This window comes from Microtus pennsylvanicus, chromosome 7, assembly GCF_037038515.1.
Source record: "Microtus pennsylvanicus isolate mMicPen1 chromosome 7, mMicPen1.hap1, whole genome shotgun sequence".
Classification (NCBI taxonomy): Eukaryota; Metazoa; Chordata; class Mammalia; order Rodentia; family Cricetidae; genus Microtus; species Microtus pennsylvanicus.
Genome location: NC_134585.1, coordinates 69,880,107 through 69,894,091, shown reverse-complemented (window position 1 = coordinate 69,894,091; position 13,985 = coordinate 69,880,107). Strand labels below are relative to the sequence as shown.

Below are 13,985 nucleotides of genomic sequence, written 5' to 3'. Positions count from 1 at the left end.
TTTAGAGAATTACAAGAAGAGAAGAAGTTAATAAAGAAATCAATTCAACAAGCTTTTCTTTGTCACCTAACTGGAGTCAAGCACGTGGTAACTGTTTTAATGTATGTTACCAATCATCGCATCTTGGAGTAATGTGCCCAGAAAATTCTCCCTATCATGCATGTTCTGCTGTGGTTGTTCTCTCATAGGTGAAGACAGTTGTGAGGGTAAACATGAATTGGAACCTTTTCACAAGGAATGGGTGGATAATCAAAATATAGATGAAAACTCTAAATACATACAGAAACCGCTTTATGAACAGCTAGAATTTATTATAATGACCATCCTAAAAGCTAACCCCATGATATTATTATTCTCAATTTTGCTTCATTTCATTTTGTTTTCTACCGCTTAGTAATTTTTTTCTCTATTCTTTATCCTCACCATTATTTATTTTCTGATCAAAGTGAGAAACACATAGTTACAAAACAAATGAAAAATAACCAAGATGTATTGCCACTGAACCCTTTGCTCATGTGCTACTAAACCATACTCAACAAAGCATACATATAATATTTATGAACGTATCCACAGAACCTGGGAAACAATTGAAATTTGAAAGACAATTTGAATAGTGTTTAGAAGTTGTAGAAAATGCATTGAAAATACCTATTATGGTGACAAATGTTGAAACTGTCACAGAATTAAAATCTCAGAGCAATGCTGGCTGATTGTATGGTAGATTTGTTATGTTTAATGGTGGCACACACAAATGGACAGCTGAAAGAAGATGATAATATCAGATCTCAATACAGCAGAATGATAAAACGTCTTTTCCTCAAGGTTGAATCTTAAAAGAAAGGGCGAATGTGCAAACTGATCTCACCTTCCAGTAACGTCTGCGTGAGATTTTGCTTGTAAAATTCATTAGGAAAGACACAAGATGCCGTTGATAGGAATGCAGAGAGATCGTCTTCACAGATGGCTTTATAGTGTTTTGTGAGCTAAATTCAGAGCTGTGGTAGGTTTGTGGTAGGGTGACAAGACGAGGCTCAGTACTCCGAACCATAGCTTTGCGATAAAGGCATAACGGACTCTACTAAGGAATTCTACCTATTTTCTTGGAAGTATTTGTAAAATTGGGATAATAATCAGATGCCCAAACAAACTCCTGAAAAATGTCCTGCTGAGATTATTTAGAATACCCCAAAAAAAAAAAAAAAACCAGAGCATGAAGCCATTTGGGACAAGGGTCTCTAAGAAGTTCACAGTATGGTGTATATTGGAAACTTACTCTTGAAATTTAACATTCAGAAAAATCTTAACTTTTTCACCCAGATGGTTTACTAGTAATCTAGGTTGCAAAGCATGATTGCATTGCTGGGGTAAAATTGACTGCTAATATTCCAACAGGAAAAAGAAAGAAAGAGGGAAAATAGCTACTAACAAGTGCATATATATATATATATTATATACTACTAACAATAGCTATTAACAAGTGAATATATATATATCTTAAAATGATGTCTTCAGAACTTTAACACAGTCATTTGCGCTAAATGAATACACATTTGTTCTAGACATTGAATGAAATACTGTTTTTTGTTCTTAGAAAAAAGATATGCTAATGCTAACAGAATATAGAAAAAGTACATGATAAAAAAAAAGCAAAAACATCATAAGCAAAAAAAATGAGAGCAGATGGAATTCAGTATGAAATGATATAGTCTTTTTTCAAATAGTCCACATCTGCAATTCCTTTTGTTGGTGAGTGAGCCTTATTTTTTAGTAGAAAGTACAGATTTGTTTCATTAGTTACAGAATATCTGCCAGGGAAACTTCTAAGAGGCAAGGTTTATTTGGCTTACAGTTTGGGAGGGTCCATTCTGAGTCAGCCAGTCATGGGGGCAAGGGAGGGAGTAGGCATGGAAGGGTTCATGGCAGAGAAGCAGAGTAGACGGAAAATTTCATACATCCCAAAGACCATGAAGTTGAGAAAGCAGGGTGGAACTGGGAGTAACAGTAACCTTTAAAGCTCCAGGCCTAGCCAGCTACTTCTTCCAAGGCAGAGAGCATCTCCTAAATGCTCTCTAGCAGTCAAGATACCCCCACCAACTAGAGACCAAGCACAATTGATTAGGGAACATTTCACACTCAAGCTTACAACTGATAAGGAAGCTCAGCGTCAATTAATTGTAAAAACAACAAGAAACTGGAAAGGTTAAAAATGTCATGAAAAAGCTGAAAGGATATTCATTAAGGACATGGGACATGCCATGAGGATTTAGGGGATTTCTATGACACCCTTTATCCAAAATCACAAACTGATGCTTTTGAAATATGATTCTAGATATCAGTAATTAATAAAAATAGTTTAATGATGTTTCTTTAACTAGATTTTCATGTGAATTGGGACCACTTCTCACTATGACCCCTAGGAAGTAACCATCCCTCTAAGTGGACTTCATGCTTCCTGAAATTTTCAGTTCTTCCTCCAAGCCTTGGTCAACCAACAGAAAACATTAGCATCATACTCGTTTCTAAGAGTCTTCCTATCACTAGCCCAAATACATCAGATGGCTCTGGGTAGGATGCTGTGATACTGGCCAAAAGTAACTGGGATGAGAAAAGAGTTGATTTGACTGACAGATTATAGTCCATCATGAAGAGAAGCCAAGAGAAAACCTGGTGACAATAGCAAAGCAGAAACCATGGAGAACTCTGCCTATTGGCCCCTTCTCAGGCTTCTGTGTAGCTGCCTTCCTCATACAGCCCAGACATAACCCACCGGTGACAGCACCGCCCACCATGCGATGGTCCATCCTGCGTTAATTAGCATTCAAGAAAACGCCTCAAAGACATGCTCATGGGTGAATCTATTCAAAGCATTTCATCAACTGAGGTTCCCTCTTCCGCAGGCGTTGACAAGAAAGTTGATCACCACGTGGATTAATACCTATATGTTTCATGGATAGATGTCTTTCAAGCTAGCTAGTAGGTCAAAGAAAGACCATGTGATGTCTCTAGTTAAAGAAGGCCTTGTAATAATTAAAATGAACAGTAATGTAATTTGGAAGCTAGACCTCCCATGACTATGTGGAAGGAATGCCACTTTTCAGTGTGGTGTGGAGGAACCCAGTTCTGTGAGCACAGTGCTTTCTCAATACAATATCAGTGCTTATGTTGTGATTCTTCAGCAGTGGGTTGTATTCTGGTACTGCATTTCAACAGTGCTAAGGAGTCTGACTCCACAGAACTGAAGTGTTCGACCTTCGGAGGCAGCACTGCGGTGATTACACGGCTGACCTCAGAGGCATGTCACCGCTTAACCAGTTCTCAACCCTCTTTAGTCCAATTCATTTGTAGAAGAATTAAAGCTTGCTTCTTTGGGGGTGAATATGTCTCAAATTCTGGTTCTCTCTTAGGATCAGGCTCTCAATTCATCTAGAAATACTTTTCGTCCAACCAAAGTTTGTGAAAAGGTGATGCCGTAAGCGTTCAGAGGTCAAATGTACGACATGAATGTAATCTGATAATGCATATACGGATGTTGGACTTCACATTCCAGTCAGGGTTTTCATGATTTCTGTGGCGTACACCTGCCTTCTACTAGGTCTCTGTGTGTTAAGAGCTTTAATGCACTTTGATTTGTGAGCCCACCGACTACATTTATTTGATTGGCAGGCAGTGTCGTAGTTGCATTCCTGTGCTATAAGAATGTTGGCCCCTTGCTTTCCCCATCTGATGACTTCTTCCCGGACTCTCAAGATGATGAGAATTCTGAAGAAAAGGAAAAAGTCATTTCTTCAGTGATTTCTGTTTCAATTAGCTCAAATCCACCCACACTGTATGAACTTGAGAAAATTACATTCACACTAAGTCATGGAAAGGTAAGTTTTCTGGAGTTAGTTAAGACGGTTGTGCATTCAGTGAATTGGAATAAGCGTTGGCGGCATTACTTTAATTATATGTAAGTTACAGAGAGAAAGCATATTGAAAATTAAACAAAGCAGATAACATAGTTTTGATGCTTCTTTTACAGTATAAGAATAGAACCCATGTTTTCCTCTTCAGTGTTTGTACTCTACCACTACAACTCCAACAGTCAACTAGTGTTTCTTAAAGAAGAATTTTGCATTCATAGTTCTTCTCAAAGCTTCTTGTCAATGCCAATGAGTCACGTGTTTAATATTCTAAGATGAAACTATCCTTTTGTTTTGTTTTAAGTACATTATTAATTTTGGCAGTTTCTAAGCCCATAGCTTTAAGGATGTAACAATGATATTTTTTTTAACTTATTTATTTATTAAGGATTTCTGCCTCCTCCCCGCCACCGCCTCCCATTTTCCTCCCCCTCCCCCGATCAAGTCCCTCTCCCTCATCCGCTCGAAGAGCAATCAGGGTTCCCTGACCTGTGGGAAGTCCAAGGACCGCCCACCTCCATCCAGGTTTAGTAAGGTGAGCATCCAAACTGCCTAGGCTCCCCCAAATCCAGTACGTGCAGTAGGATCAAAAACCCATTGCCATTGTTAAGAGCTTGTGAAATGGTTCAATGAACAAAGCTTGGCAACCCTGAATTTATCCTTCAGAACCATATGGACATCACAGAAGGAAAAAACAGCCCTTGTACGTTGTCTTCTAATTTCTGCATGGTTAACATGCTCTGTCATGTTAACACACACACACACACACACACATGATGTGCCCACATAACTAGACATCATGAACTAGGAAAAGTCTCTTCGATTTTTCCATCACATTTTCTTCTTCTTTCCCATTTGCTTTTCTCCCTTCATAATTTTTTATTTACAAGTAGAATGTAAGATCAACAGTAAACACACAGTGTTTTGGTCAATATTGTCTTTTTTAGCATATAATTGACAAATGTTCAATAAAAAAGTAAGCATTTGCTGAATAAAAACATAATTTTTGTATGAAATATACATGATCTCACTTATTAAAACTTATCACTCTACAAAATTGAAAAAATACGTAACATTGCTGCAATATAAATTTCAAATCTATTACAAAAGAACAGGTGTCGTGTATCAGCATTGATCCTGTGTTTACATGTTAAGCATGGTGCTAATTCTATCAGTGATGTTTTAAATACAACGAAGGCTGGGCTGACAGATATTGTCTCATGGGTGGATGTCTATTTTTCAGGTGTCAGATAAGTACAGGACACAGTGTGCCTTTTGGAACTACTCGGCCAATGACATGAGGAATGGCAGCTGGTCTTCTGAGGGCTGTGAACGGACATACTCAAATGACACCCACACCTCATGCCGCTGTAGTCACCTGACACACTTTGCGATTCTGATGTCTTCCAGTACCTCCATTGTAAGCCAAGTTTGGGCTGTGTGTTCACAAAGCTGCCCATCATTCTTCATTGTCCTTACTCTTTTTCTTCCTACCTCACATCATCAAAAAGAATAATCCTTTTATATTTTAGTGGGAGCCAACTGTAGGTTTACTGGAATTGAAAACCTTGGGTTTTTATTTTCTTTTAGTTTGGTTTTGTCTTTGTTTCTTTCCTTCTCTTCTAGGATATGCATAATAAGGAATTTTCAGTTTATTTCCTATCAAGGACTTGTCTGGTCCATAACATCTATTATGTTGCTTGTTAAAGGTAATATCTTTCCATTGCTCTGGATCTTGCATATTTCTATAGTTACCCACATTTTAGTGCCATGGTATCTAGAGACCTTTCCCTTGATAATGGGGTCATTTGATACCTGATAAAAATTTGGCACTTTTTTATTCAATATATCTTTAAGAACATAAAACCACAAAGTTTTTCAAACATAAAAAATTAAGGTAAATATATTTGTAATACGTATTTTTCATCGGGTCATTGATTTGCTTCCATTAATACTTATAATCCATGAAATTTATTAAGTGTCAAAATACATTTGTAGTGTCAATTATAAAGATGAAATTTCCAGAGTGTTAAGGAGGAAAAACTTCTAATCTTCATGTAAAAATTAACCACTCATTTCCGTTCCAGTGCCAAATATACTATTTTGATCTCTAACTTATTCCGTTTCTCTTTTACCTTTGTTTAATGTGTTTTAGATGAATCACCTCATAGACATAAGCCTTGGACTTACCACTGATAAATCTGCTTTAATTAACCATTTTTCCATTACAATGATGAATTACCTTTCCAATATCATGCAACTGATGGCGATAACATTATTCAGGCATGTACTAATATATACTATGCTTAAAGGAAAAGAAATCACTAATTATAGCACTGTTAGCCCGCTACATGATTTATATCGGAGTTCTCTGGATACCAAGTGCAAGTTTTTCTCATCTAAATGTACATTTTTATTTTTACATTTTATGAGCATTTTGATTAATGCTTCCCTGAGAAGTTCATTAAGAATTGTGGTCCCTTTGTTGAGTCACTCAGTCTTCCTCTTAACAGCGCTGTTATTATTTGCCCGTAGGGGATTAAAGATTATAACATCCTGACAAGGATCACTCAGCTCGGGATCATCATCTCATTGGTTTGTCTCGCCATGTGCATTTTCACCTTCTGGTTCTTCAGCGAGATTCAAAGCACCAGAACCACAATTCACAAGAACCTCTGCTGCAGCCTCTTCCTGGCAGAACTGGTTTTCCTTGTAGGGATCAACATCAACACAAACAAGGTGTGCAACCTGCCCCCCCCCCATGCTTTCTTCTCATTTTCTCTAGTGTTATCTAACTAACAAGCCACATAGACATGAACTATAACAAAGGTCTTAGAGCGTCAGACATGCCAGATAATTGCTTAGCTTTTCTAGGTTTTTATAATGCTAATATATCTAAACAACATACTCATAAAATTTATTAAATGAAAAAAATCCTTCACTATGTGAATTATTGGGAAACCAAAATTTTATACCACAGAAACACCTGGTTTTGTATGGACAATAAGCAAGGATTAAATAAAAGTGGAAACAAAGTTTGTTTTGGGATTGAGAGTAAGCACAAAACAGCTGGAGTGAACTGGGTCCTCACCAAAGACTTCCGTATTTCATCAACCAGATTCTGCACAGAAGCAGGTCCTAGAGTGGAGTTAGACATGTAACACATTTGTTAAAAGCTGTACTCATGAAAGAAAATTGGAGTTTCAGACTGGCAGAGCCGGCAGACAAGGTCTGACTTTAAGTGGAGGAAAAAAGGAAGAACAGTGCACTTCAAAGACATCATGGTTGCCATGGAGTCCTTTGAGGAATCTTTTACTGATCACAAGAACCCTTCTTGGTCTCTAAGCAACTAGGATGTCTGTAACCCGGGGGATGGCAGTAGCCCCAGCCCTATTTTGGGGTGTGAATAACACTGAAGTTCACACCACAACACCAGCCAGAATTATAATGCTTTAACTTTTTTATTTTTATTTACTTTATGATTGCTTTACCTACATGAATGTATATATACCAATTGCATGCCTTGTGCCCAAGGAATTCAGAAAATGCTATTGGATCCCTTGGAATTGTAGTTACAGATGGTTGTGAACCACCTTGGGCGCTGGCAACCATACATTGTAGGCTGCAAGACCCAGTGTTTTATTTTTCTTTCTTTCTTTGTTTGTTTTTTAACAATCTTATTTTACATAGCAATCCCAGTTCCCTCTCCCTCCCCTACTCTTGCTCCTTTCACCGTCTCCCCACTACTCCCATTGATTCTTCAGCAAGGCTAAGACCTCCCATGGGGAGTCAACAAAGTCTGTCACAACACTTCCAGGTAGGACCAAGGCCCTCCCCCCTGCATCTAGGCTGAGCAAGGTATACCTCCATAGGGAATAGACTCCAAAGAGCCCATGCACTATGGATAAATACTGGTTCCACTGCTAATGACCCACAAACTGCCCAAGCCACACAACTGTTACCCACGTTCAGAGGGCATGGATGGATCTTATGCAGGTTCCCCAGCTGTCAGTCCAGAATCAGTGAGTTCCCATTTGCATGGGATCAGCTGTTTCTTTGGACTTCATTAAAATGGAAAGGAGAATTATCTCCAGACAGACGTCAGTTTAAACCATCACATGGCCACCGAGAAACAGATAGTTTAGATGTGAAGGTTCCCCAATTTATCCTAGAACATCAATGCACAACAATGACGAATCTCTGGACAAGTCAATAGCTAATCCCAGGTCTGTTGACACTTCCATTGATGAAGTGCAGTGTTTTTAGATCGGTGACAAGTAGCACATCTTAGAAGCAGGACCCGGGAGACAGGAATATTTTAGTGTGATCAGTCATGAGGTAAAGTGGCACATTCATGAAGAAAGTTGAGATGCTGTGATAATTCGGAGGGAAATGTTGCTCACAGTTCCTTCTGTCACATTCCAGCTGGTCTGCTCTATCATCGCCGGCCTGCTTCATTACTTCTTCCTAGCTGCCTTTGCCTGGATGTGCATCGAAGGCATACACCTGTATCTTATCGTTGTGGGGCTCATCTACAACAAAGGGTTTCTGCACAAGAACTTTTATATCTTCGGCTATCTCAGCCCAGCTGTAGTTGTTGGATTCTCAGCGTCCTTAGGATACAAGTATTATGGTACCACCAAAGTGTAAGTAAAACGGACTGTGAGCATTTGAAAGACACTCTTGGGTACTCGGCATATCTTTGAGAATGTTGTTTTGCTGTAGTCCGTGCAACAGGATCACTGATTTTATCTCTCACTTTTCAGATGCTGGCTGAGCACTGAGAACAACTTTATCTGGAGCTTCATAGGACCGGCGTGTCTAATCATTCTTGTATGTATATAACAGCTGCTTACTAGACCTGGATAGAGGTGGGCGGTCCTTGGACTTCCCACAGGTCAGGGAACCCTGATTGCTCTTCCAGCAGATGAGGGAGGGGGACTTGATCGGGGGAGGGGGAGGGAAATGGGAGGCAGTTGCGGGGAGGAGGCAGAAATCCTTAATAAATAAATAAATTAAAAAAAAAAAAAGAACTCAGGGGTCAGCTATGGAAGACAAGAAACTTCCAAAATCAGAAATTCTGCTTTGTAAAAACTGATCATGAACATTTGGGCCTGTCATTTGGTACCATTTAACATATTGAATTAGGGTGGAGAAAAATACATAACTTATAAGCAAAAAGCAATTTCTATTCATTTACTTTCTTGGGGAAGGATAGGATTTTGCATAGTGTAAAATAAGGATGGCAGATGTATCATCTGTCTTCTCGGGAGTGTCTTTACTTCCTGAAACACTGAAAGTGTGCCAACCACTTGATAATCTAGCATTTCAAATGTTTACGTTATTTAATCTTTTATCGATGATCGGTCATCTTTGAAAATTAGACCGTCATCTTTAGAGTTTTGCCGTCTTTATGTACCCTGTCATCACAAAGTGATTTAAAACTAAATTGCAACATCAGAGACAAGAAACCACTACTTCTCACAAGCCGACAAGTCAACTATTGATAGTCCTATTTCAACAAGGAAGATGGCCTTTTAATTCTCATTGAAAGTGGTTTCAAACCTACAAATTTGGCAGGTATTATAGGTTCCGTTCTGAATAAAGACATTTTTATATGTCTCGTGAGCCCTTCTGAGTGCTGAAAGTTTGTGGTAGCCATTCTGAATATAATAGTCTGTCAATGAGTCAGGGAGGTCTGACGAGATGCAAGAACAGGACGAATTGTTAAAGCAACAGCTGTGACAATATTTTGGACAACTTTGTCCCATACGATTTGGCCATAAACTACCCTCTGTTTTCTTTTTTCTCTCCTTTCTCTTGAATCTTTTATGGTCGTGAGGGAACTGCTAAGTAGAAATGGCTTCATATACAAGCTCACCTTGCTAGTGATATGGGTAAAAATCAATATATTAAAAATTATGCTTCTTTCTGACCATGGATAATTGTTTATTATTCTCAGAATTAATCAAGCAAATATTTTTAAACAACTGTCTCTATATCTACCTCAGTTATTTGATCTAATATAATTTATTGCAGCTCCAGCATTATAGTCCATGTCATAATACAGATCAAATGGTTTCCTATTCCTACAGCGTCATTGGTGGTTTTTATATGAGTATTTTGTGTGAAGACATTTTACGTATTCTGTTCTACTATTATCTTCTCAACAAAGCAAGTGAATGTTTGGTAAACAATAATTCTCCATGCTTAGAAGAAACATGGAAATTTAGGAATTATGCTGAAAGCAGGAAGAAAGAGGCCATGTTTCTCCAGAGCAAGATGGGGTAGTATTTTTCTCTGAAGTCATGTTTTAAAGCTACTTATAAATGGAGAGAGATTCCTCAGAGTGGATTACTCAGACTCTGCATGGACGATTTAAAACTGAATTCTGAAAACTTTCCAAAGTGTAAATAAATGCCATCACCATGTTCTAGTTTGGAGTGAGCAGATTGGTTCACCTCTTTGCAGTCCTAGCAAGCTGATCTTTCCCAGATTAACCAGAAGGTGGGGTTCTTCAGAAACAAAACATTCTAGTTATTGTGTCTTATGAAATGTCCCAGAGCACTAATTACTACATCAAAGTGAATTAGTTAATTCTAGTCATCTCTGCAGCCACACTTGCATATCTTGATAGTGCAATGATATAACATAGTTCCACTGAAACGTTTCCTCCTGCCACAGAATAGTTTCTTGCTCAATGGTAAATTCAAAGAAACTGTGTAGCAGTCAAATTTTTTTTGTAGACACTAGGGCAGCAAATGTCTCAATATAGATAGTTCACAGCTAAAAGTCCTTGACCACAATGGAGTGCATGTTTCTAGAACTTTTTGTTTTTGCTACCAGTGTTAAGGAAAGATGGTGGTCACCCAAGAAGAGTAGGGCATGGTGAACACACTTTTATGAGCTCACTGTCTCATAGTTGGAAAACATATGTGAGCACAGAAACCACCACCCACTTGTGATTAGGGTTTCCTGTGGTCTTCATGCTTCCTAGAGTGCAAAATAGGAGGGAAGGAAATGAGTTATCATGCAGTATTTCTAAAAACGAAAAAGGGGGAACACACAGAAACGTCAGCTCTTCTACAAACAGAGAGATACATCTAGGCAAACCGGTGCATTGCTCTAATCTTACTATTTGAGACATGATTAGAGGAATATCAGAGCCCCATAGTCATCCTCAGCTACAGAGCAGTTTCAGATCAGCCTGGACTAAAGAAGAAGGTCCTTTCTCAAAATAGAACATGACAAAAGAGAAAGGAGAAAAGGAAGGAAGGAAGGAAGGAAGGAAGGAAGGAAGGAAGGAAGGAAGGAAGGAAGGAAGGGAAGAAAGGAAGAAAATAAGAAGGCAAAGAGGAAAAAGAAAAAAGAAGAGAAAGAAAAGGCAAGGAAAAAAGTGAAGAGAAAGGGGTCACATGCTCTCCAGGTCTAGTGGTGGGGCAAACAACTGAATGGAAATATGGTTGCTTCTCTCTGATGATTAAAAGGGACCAGCATAGAAACGGAGAACTATAAATGACTATGTATAAAATATACATGGATATCATCCTATAAACCAAAATAATAAGTAATTAAAGAATTAAAGAACAAAACTAAAGGGATGTCTTGAAGTTTCCCCCTCACAGTACGAAGTAATGATGGAGGTCTTGGGACTGCATGTCTCCTGTCCTGTTTTCAGCCTTATCTTGCCATACCTCCCCACATCACAGTCTTTATCCTTGTGGGGACACTTGCTTGATCTTGGTGTTTCCTGCTTTCAGGAATGACTAATCGGTGCAGAGACTCATGGGACCCTTCCCACACTTGAAACTATTTTATTTTTCTAATGTATTCCGATAATGTTTGGATTCTAATCCTCTGCTGTATCTTTAACACTTTACTTATTGCTGTGTATACTAGGCAACCCTAGAACACAGAAGTATCTACTAAGTCCTTAGCAATCATTTTTGAATTTTAATCAATTTTCAAATAAAACCATAATAAGGCATAAAGCAGCAAGAAAGGCCATGTGCTCTGTCTTTGGGTAGTTGATTGCTTCGTGTCCTAGACTCCTAAAGGATAAATGAAGAGAGTCATACCAGAATAACTCAACAATGCAATGATAAATATCATTTATAAATATCATTTATAAATACCATGTATAAAGTATCCATTCTTTTGCAATTAAAAGGAGAAATCCTGAATTATTCAAAAGCAAATCTTATGTTATGACTCTCCTATTCTTACCTTTTGTGCTAAAAAGTCAAACAAAAAAGACAACTTTGGAAACAGAATTTCCAAAGCCCCAAATCATATGCATTAGAATATGTGTGATCAAATACAACCCCATGTGCATATGTGCGCCTATGCCGATCCTAGCTGTTGAAATGTTAGTGAATATGTCACAGCATTTAATTATAACGAAATATAATATATATGCCTGCTATTATCTAGACCTTGTGGTTTAAAGTACACTCTGCCAAAAGAAAAGTTAACTAAAATAGAGAAAATAAAATAGAAACTTAACAAATATAAATAAAATCTAGATTAAATCAAAGTATAAGTTAAGTTTTAAATCATAATAGTTGATGATGATGGTTTTCTGGCCTTAAATGATGCACAGGTCATGTCTGAGGTATATGGATGCTGTGGAACCGTTAACAGCTGTCATCTTACATGATGTCCTAAATGCCCCCTACAAGAACAAGCCACCTATAATGTCACTTGCTAGTGTTTTAAGAATAGAGCTCAAGGGTGTGCTAGGCTTGATGTCAGAACATATAATTCCTTTGAGACAAAATATAAATGAGAAATAACTAAATTATTTCATCTATGGTACCTCTTGCCGTTGTAGATATGTTGTTTCACATGCATACTTAACATTTAGTCTGGTCTGATAGAGTTAAATGCTAAAATATTTGAACAGCCATGTTTCCTCCATTGATTATACAAAAGTCTTTTCTTAGATATTAACTTATTAATATGATGGATCCCTTGTGTTCAGAAATAAGAAACCTGTGATGCTGTTGACTCTACCTGAGAATCATGTCATTTAAAAATTTAACATTCTGACTACACATGAAAGGATCCACCATGCTTTTGAAAGTAAGATGGATGGGAAAGAGACTTCTAAGTCTTTGGGAAGGAGAGCTTCAAGCTAAAGATAATTTCCATATTTTTTCAATATTTTTAATCTTTAATGTTGAGTTCTTTTAACCAAACCTATACAAGCCGTTAGATTCAAGTAAACAAATATAAAAAGGAGTTTACAAAAATTAGATCACTTTTAAATAGCAATTGAATATTCCTATAGACATATGCCCAGTAAGATTTTATTATTATTTTTTGTTTTAGTTTTTTTCAAGACCGGGTTTTTCTGTGTAGCCCTGGCTGTCCTGGAACTAGTTCTGTAGACCAGGCTAGCCTCAAATTCACAAAAATCCACCAGCTTCTGTCTCCTGAGTGCTGAGATTAAGGGTGTGAGTCACTACCAACTAGATAAGATTTTCTTAATTGAATCAAATACTAATTAATCTATGTCCACAAAAGGAATTTTCTGTCTTTTTTTTAATTGAAAATAGAATTGTTCCCCTACACAACACATCTAAACCACAGTTTTCCCTTCCTCTACTCCTTCCAACTCCCCACCTCCCTTCTTCCCAGATCTACTCCCCTTAAGTCCCCCTTCAGAAATGAGCAGGCCTTCAAAAGACAAGAGCAAAACACAGCAAAACAAGACACAATAATACAAGCCAGAAACGTTCCTCCTAAAGAGGCTTGACAAGGCAACCAAATAGGAGGAAGGAGACACAAGATCAGATAGGAGAGTCGGAGAAACACCCTCTGCCACTCTTATGAGTCTCACAAAAACGCCAAGGTAACAGCTATAACATGCACAGAGAACCTGGCGCAGACCCAGGCAGGCCTGCATGATGGCTGCTTCAGTCTCTGTTAGCCCATATGAGCCCAGCTTAGTTGACTTAGTGGCCCATGTTCTTGTGGTATCCTACATCCCTCCCTGACTCCTACAATCTTTCTTCCCCCTCTTCCACGGGGTTCCCCAAGGTGTTACCCCACCCACACACCACCCAAGTTTGTAGCCAT

The 13,985-nt window shown here is 38.2% G+C and overlaps 1 protein-coding gene across 2 annotated transcripts in view; it reads left to right on the top strand.

Annotated features, from left to right (window-relative positions):
* The window catches only part of Adgrl4 (adhesion G protein-coupled receptor L4), an 87,755-nt gene that overhangs the window by 55,136 nt on the left and 18,634 nt on the right, over nucleotides 1-13,985 (top strand). For both annotated transcript variants that reach the window (XM_075981089.1, XM_075981090.1), the window contains 5 exons: nucleotides 3,664-3,869; nucleotides 5,146-5,322; nucleotides 6,438-6,641; nucleotides 8,328-8,548; nucleotides 8,669-8,735. In XM_075981089.1, the coding sequence (XP_075837204.1) occupies nucleotides 3,664-3,869; nucleotides 5,146-5,322; nucleotides 6,438-6,641; nucleotides 8,328-8,548; nucleotides 8,669-8,735 (875 nt within the window). The remainder of the gene's footprint in view (nucleotides 1-3,663; nucleotides 3,870-5,145; nucleotides 5,323-6,437; nucleotides 6,642-8,327; nucleotides 8,549-8,668; nucleotides 8,736-13,985) is intronic.